We start from the raw sequence: 7,014 nt of genomic DNA on the forward strand, positions 1-7,014 counted from the left end.
ACTAGAAAACCCTACATTAACATGTCTGTTAACAGATACATCCTGGAAAAAAATCCACTATGATTTACTGGCCTGCTAATGTGCCAGAACCCTGTAGGATAAACTGCAGTGGAAAGTCAAAATCAACTCAAATCACATTTATTTATAAAGCCCTTCCCTTCGTACATCAGCTGATATCTCAAAGTGCTGTAGAGAAACCCAGCCTAAAACCCCAAACAGCAAGCAATGCAGGTGTAGAAGCACAGTGGCTAGGAAAAACTCCCTAGAAAGGCCAAAACCTAGGAAGAAAGTCCCATACAACTGATCCAAATGGTTGCTCAATCAGGCGGGCTTACATGTCTTTATTTCGAAATGAATATGCATTCAAAAACGCCATGCTTTTGAGAGATTATTCAAATCACTTCACTGCGAACTACAGCCTAGACAAGCGTTTTGTATTTACTTGGACAGCAATCACATTCATCATTACATTGTGTTGTTGTAGCCTAGGGTAGGATACATTTGTTGTCCCTAACTAGGGTATATTTCCGAGCTGCTACCCAGGGACTGGGAGAAGCATAGTCTAGGCTACCGATTAAATAAATAAAATATTGAAATCAACTTTTTCTTTCGCTGTGTAAACTGACTGGATATATTCACTGTAGTATCAAGCTTTACATTGAGCATGTGAATGATGGGCTATAATGCATACGCTTCTCACATAGGCTACAGGCGACATCTCCAGCCTGTCTGTCTTTTGAGCTGTTGTGAAATTACGCGCCTGAACCTACACGCTGCAACGATTATTCCTTTTTAAATGTTACATGTAGAGGCCCAGGAAAAGCAAGACTACAAGAGCTTGTTGGACACTTCCTTCAGGCGGAATTTGTAAGTCGCTCTGGATAAGAGCGTCTGCTAAATGACTTAAATGTAAATGAAAGGAGAAGCCCATATTTTCCAATAGGCCATTCATAACACTGGGCTGCATCCTGACTAAATTTATTTAACCAGGTAGGCAAGTTGAGAACAAGTTCTCATGTACAATTGCAACCCTGGCCAAGATAAAGATAATGACAAAACGAATATATCCATTTGCATAACTATTCAGAGCCTTTACTCACTACTTTGTTGAACCACCTTTGGCAGTGATTACAGCCTCAAGTATTCTTGGGTGTGATGCTACAAGCTTGGAACACCTGTATTTTGGGAGTTCCTCCCATTCTTCTCTGCAGATCCTCTCAAACTCTGTCAGGTTGGATGGGGAGCATCGCTGCACAACTATTGTCAGGTCTCTCCAGAGATGTTTGATGGGGTTCAAGTCTGGGCTCTGGCTGGGCCACTCAAAGACATTCAGAAACTTGAAGCCTGAAGCCACTCCTGTGTTGTCTTGGCTGTGTGCTTAAGGTCATTGTCCTGTTGTAAGGTGAACCTTTGTCAAGTCTTAACCTGCTCCACAGCGCTCAGGACCTTTTATCAAGGATCTCTCTGTACTGTGCTCTGTTCATCTTTCCCTCGATCCTGACTAGTCTCCCAGTCCCTGCCACTGAAAAACATCCCCACAGCATGATGCTGCCACCACCATGCTTCACCATAGGGATGGTGCCAGGTTTCCTCTAGACGTGATGCTTGGCATTCAGGCCAAAGAGTTCAATCTTGGTTTCATCAGACCAGAGAATCTTGTTTCTCATGGTCTGGGGGAGTCCTTTAGGTGCATTTTGGCAAACTCCAAGTGGCCGTCTGGCCAATCTACTATAAAGGCCTGATTTGATGGAGTGCTGCAGAGATGGTTGACCTTCTGGAAGGTTCTCCCATCACCACAGAGGACCTCTGGAGCTCTGTCGGCGTGACCATCGCGTTCTTGGTCACCTCCCTGACCAAGCCCCCTCCCCCCCCTCGCTCAGTTTGGTTCCAAACTTCTTCCATTTAATAAAGATGGAGACCACTGTGTTCTTGGCCTTTCAATGCTTCAGAAATGTTTTGGTACCCTTCCCCAGATTTGTCCCTTCACACAATCCTGTCACGTAGCTCTACGGCCAATTCCTTCGACCCCCATGGCTTGATGTTTGGGCTGACATGCCCTGTCAACTGTGGGACCTTATATAGACAGGTGTGTGCCTTTCTACATCATGTCCAATCGATTGCATTTACCACAGGTGGACACCAATCAGGTTGTAGAATGTGATGTAGATTCCAGCGGATCCAAATGGGTGTATAATCAGACCCGGGGTGTAGGCCTATTAAAAAGCAGGCCTTTTGAGTGTTTTTTTTTTCAAATTACTCCGCATCACTGCATTTTACATTTTAATTGTGATACTCACTTTATATTGTGTTCTCACTGTGTTCCAGCCCAGGTACAATCTAATCTAATGTATTTATAAAGCCGTTCTTACATTTACATTTACATTTAAGTCATTTAGCAGATGCTCTTATCCAGAGCGACTTACAAATTGGACATCAGCTGATATCTCAAAGTGCTGTACAGAAACCCAGCCTAAAACCCTCAAACGGCAAGCAATGCAGGTGTAGAAGCACGGTGGCTAGGGAAAACTCCCTAGAAAGGCCAAAACCTAGGAAGAAACCAGGCTATGAGGGGTGGCCAGTCCTCTTCTGGCTGTGCCGGGTCGGAGATTATAACAGAACATGGCCAAGATGTTCAAATGTTCACCCTCATCACCCCAACTTCCTGCAGCTATGTTTCTATCCACTGAATGTTCTAACGTTGCTGTACCACGGGGACAAAAAAAAATCTCTGCAAAAATACTTAAATACATGTCATTTTTGTCCTTCAAACACTTAATTGAAATACTGTAGAATTCCATTCATTTCTATGGAGGATTGCTCCTACTGGGCAGAGCCAATATGTCCGACTGGTGGCTTCAAAGCCTCTCAATGGCCAATTCAATCGGTGATGTCACTTGCTCTGAGACCTTGAAGTAGTTGTTTCCCTTGCTCTGCAAGGGCTGTGTTTTTTGTGGAGCGATAGGTAATGGATGCTTCGTAGTGGGGTCAGTTGTTGATGTGTGCAGAGGGTCCCTGGTTCGAGCCCAGGTAGGGACAAGGAGAGGGACAGAAGGAATACTGTTACACCGTTAAGGACCTGACCTCTTGGCAGAGGCAGTACTCATAAAGGGATGGGATGCACATGGAATACAGCTTTGTAATGATGTCATCTCTTTTCAGAGGTAACCCAAGATGTGATCATCAATAGTGAATGTGAGTGGAGCCTGGATGGTCTGTTCAGTGCATGGTATGATCAATGTGCCTTTATTATTATTTTACTAGTTATACAACTGAGAATACCAAACATTTATTTTTTATTTTTTTTAAACTTTATTTAACCAGGCAAGTCAGTTAAGAACATATTCTTATTTTCAATGACGGCCTGGGAACAGTGGGTTAACTGCCTGTTCAGGGGCAGAACGACAGATTTGTACCTTGTCAGCTCGGGGGTTACTAGTCCAACGCTCTAACCACTAGGTTACGCCTAGGCTTCCTAATATTGACTTGCGCCCCCTCAGAACAGCCTCAATTCGTCGGGGCATGGACTCTTCAAGGTGTCGAAAGTGTTCCACAGGGACGTTGGCCCATGTTGACTCCAATGCTTCCCACAGTTGTGTTTAGTTGGCTGAATGTCCTTTGGGTGGTGGACCGTTCTTGATACACACAGGAAACTGTTGAGCGTTTAAAAAAAAAAACAGCAGCGTTGCAGTTCTTGACACAAACCGGTGCGCCCTGGCACCTACTATATATCCCGTTGACTTTCTGAATGACACACAGACACACATCTCAATTCTCTCAAGGCTTAAAAATCATTCTATAACCACCTGTCTCCTCCCATTTTATCTACACTGAAGTGGATTCAACAGATGACATCAGTAAGGAATCATAGCTTTCACCTGGATTCACCTGGTCAGTCTTATGTAATGGAAAGAGTAGTGTTCTTAATGTTTCGTATATTCGGTGTGTCAGTCCTTTTTTTCCGCCCCCTCATGTAGTGTGTACAACACTCTCCAATGCGCCGGCTGTCTCTGCCTCGTGGGTGTAATTCTCTACTCAACACCAGAGCACCTGTCTGCTCTGCGCAACCTCTTTCTCCTCAATAAAGACCAGATGTATTGGTAAGTAGTAAACGTATACAGTCTTGTTTTGTTTTTGTCATTGTTGTTTTTACCTTCCGTACATAGAATTATCTAATAAATGGATACAATTATTTCTTCCTTCCCCCTAGTTATATTTTCAGCACTGGCCAAATGGTGAAAGCCTCGACACTCGACTTTAGTGTAGCACCATTAGGAGAACGTTTAAGTGAGGTAAGAATTATTTTTTACCCTGCATGTTGACACCCGTCATCTATTTCCACCATAGTAGTCAAAACATGTTTAGTCTCTAGCCATGAATATCACATTGAACTGATACTGTTCCAGTGAATGCTGTTCTTCAGGGTTTGGAAGGTTCATTTGAATTAAAGACGAGTCAATTTCAGGAAATAAACTGAAAATTCAAATCACTTCCTGAATTGACTGCCTGCAATTTAAATTGACCCCCCCCCCAACCCTGTCTCGTCTGTTCTTCCTGCTGACCCCCCCCAACCCTGTCTCGTCTGTTCTTCCTGCTGACCCCCCCAACCCTGTCTCGTCTGTTCTTCCTGCTGACCCCCCAACCCTGTCTCGTCTGTTCTTCCTGCTGACCCCCCCAACCCTGTGTCGTCTGTTCTTCCTGCTGACCCCCCCTGCCCTGTCTCGTCTGTTCTTCCTGCTGACCCCCCCCCCCAACCCTGTCTCGTCTGTTCTTCCTGCTGACCCCCTCCGGCCCTGTCTCGTCTGTTCTTCCTGCTGACCCCCCAACCCTGTCTCGTCTGTTCTTCCTGCTGACCCCCCCAACCCTGTCTCGTCTGTTCTTCCTGCTGACCCCCCGGCCCTGTCTCGTCTGTTCTTCCTGCTGACCCCCCCCAACCCTGTCTAGTCTGTTCTTCCTGCTGACCCCCCCAACCCTGTCTCGTCTGTTCTTCCTGTCAGCTGAGACAACTGATCCAAGAAACGGAAAGTCACCTTAGCAATGTGTCAGCAGTGATGGATGACACCCGCACGAATGAAGGAACCTCCTCTGTCCAGTAGTCAAGCTGATCCCACCTGGGTCATGTTCATAAGGGCACGTTATAGCAAAACGTTTTAAAAACAGAAAATGTGCGTTTTTCAAGTATTTTCGTTCGTTTCTGTGCCTAATGAACACGGAAGAGCCTGTTCTGTTTGACAATCCTCCGTCAACTGCACTTTATTCTCTAGTTCCATGTTTTTAAAGGGCCTTTTCGTAGCCTGGGTACCAGTCTGTTTGTGCCATCATGCCACTCCTTTTGTTACGCCCCAAAAAAAAAACAGTTCTGAATAATTTGGACTAAATAGGACATTCCTGTGTTGTATTCCAATGAAAATGTAGAGTGAAAATGAGTTCCCTCCTTGAGATGTTGAAAAGTAGCTACCTCGTATTCTACTGTTCGCCTCAATAGTTTATGCTCAATGGAAATACTTTAGTTAACATTGATAATGTGAAGCTCCACATAGATGAGACATGGCACTGTGTGTTCAGGTATTAAAACATCTGTAAACTAATAAAACATCTTTTAAATTTGCATACTTCTATGACCATGTTGCATCTTTGTAAAACCTTGCACTGTAATTAGTTTGCTCAGTGTCTGTACACATCTCTTGCCCAGGGATTGATGGGCATATCGTTATTTTTGTACCTTAAAACCTCTTTGGGATGAGGGGCAGCATTTTCACTTTTGGATAAATAGCGTGCCCAATTTCAACTTCCTGCTACTCATGCCAGAATATAAGATAAGCATATTATTAGTAGATTTGGATAGAAAACACTCTGAAGTTTCAAAAATTGTTTGAATCATGTCTGTGAGTATAACAGAACTTATGTAACAGGCAAAAACCATTCAGAAATTGAGGTCACTGTCTATTCAAGGAGTTTGACCTTAAATCTGTCCATAGAAGAGTTCAGACATTGGTAGAGGATTGGACTCCAGAATGATGAGTCTATTGAAAAGATATGAAGAGGAAGGGAAAAAAACTAAGTTTATTGGCACCATGTTGCTATTTATTGTAGATTATTCAGTTGATACAAGACAAGAGACTGGTTTCAGCATGTCCAGGGCCTCTGGACCGCAAAGTTAAACCACAGTTCCGTTGGTTACAAGTAGATCAATAAAGCCTGTCATCATTCCACTCCACGGTGTGAACTGGTAGTACAACCTGACTGGGTTTTCAGGCTATGGTCAACATTGTACATCAAAAGTCATTTTGATCAGAACAAGTGGTTTACAATGTGTTCCCTGTAAATGTCAACAACGATATGCACAGATGCATCAATGTACCAATAGCAAACATTAGTTTATCAGTATCATGGCTCTATTGAGCAACACAAATGAAAAGTTTATTGCATGCAATACAAATTCATTACTTTTTACTTAATCATGCATAATCTTTGTGTGCTGATCCGGACCATTTGTCACATTACAAATAGTTTTGAAACACGGTATTTTAAGACAGGAGGATGGTAGCAATAAATGCTTTACAGTGTTCACCTTGAGGCATCTATTGCTTTCAGTTATTAGGAAAGATGCATAATAGACATGTATACATGATAGTTTGATCTGGACAACAATGGTGGAACAAAGTAACAGAGGGGAAAAACGAGAGGCATTAAAATAGGCAACCTAAAAATTAATGGTTCTTACAGAACGCATGAATCTGATGCTCTGTCCCAAACGGGACCCGATTCTGTATACTTTTGACCAGAACACCACCCCCCCACCCCTAAATGTAGTTTTTAGGACACAAGAGTTTCGCCAAGAATATACACTTGTTTTTGCCAATCCAAAATGCAGCCTTTCAGTTTGTTTTTTTTTACTAGGCAAGTCAGTTAAGATTATTTTCAATGACGGCCTACTGGGGAACAGTGGGTTAACTGCCTTGTTCAGGGGAACAGTGGGTTAACTGCCTTGTTCAGGGGAACAGTGGGTTAACTGCC

The 7,014-nt window shown here is 43.4% G+C and overlaps 1 protein-coding gene across 3 annotated transcripts in view; it reads left to right on the plus strand.

Moving 5' to 3' along the window:
• oip5 (opa interacting protein 5) overlaps window positions 1–5,616 on the plus strand; it is a 6,598-nt gene extending 982 nt beyond the window's left edge. Inside the window, exons 2-5 of one of the 3 annotated variants that reach the window (XM_046367537.1) lie at window positions 3,160–3,226; window positions 3,975–4,097; window positions 4,208–4,288; window positions 4,541–4,601. In XM_046367537.1, coding sequence (XP_046223493.1) covers window positions 3,160–3,226; window positions 3,975–4,097; window positions 4,208–4,288; window positions 4,541–4,595 — 326 coding nt within the window. In that variant the 3' untranslated portion in view covers window positions 4,596–4,601. Of the gene's footprint in view, window positions 1–3,159; window positions 3,227–3,974; window positions 4,098–4,207; window positions 4,290–4,540; window positions 4,602–4,941 lie in introns of those variants that run through there. The other 2 variants (XM_046367536.1, XM_046367535.1) reach the window with 2 other exon arrangements.
• The last annotated feature ends 1,398 nt before the right edge of the window (window positions 5,617–7,014 follow it).

Source organism: Oncorhynchus gorbuscha, linkage group LG10 (assembly GCF_021184085.1).
Source record: "Oncorhynchus gorbuscha isolate QuinsamMale2020 ecotype Even-year linkage group LG10, OgorEven_v1.0, whole genome shotgun sequence".
Taxonomy (NCBI): Eukaryota; Metazoa; Chordata; class Actinopteri; order Salmoniformes; family Salmonidae; genus Oncorhynchus; species Oncorhynchus gorbuscha.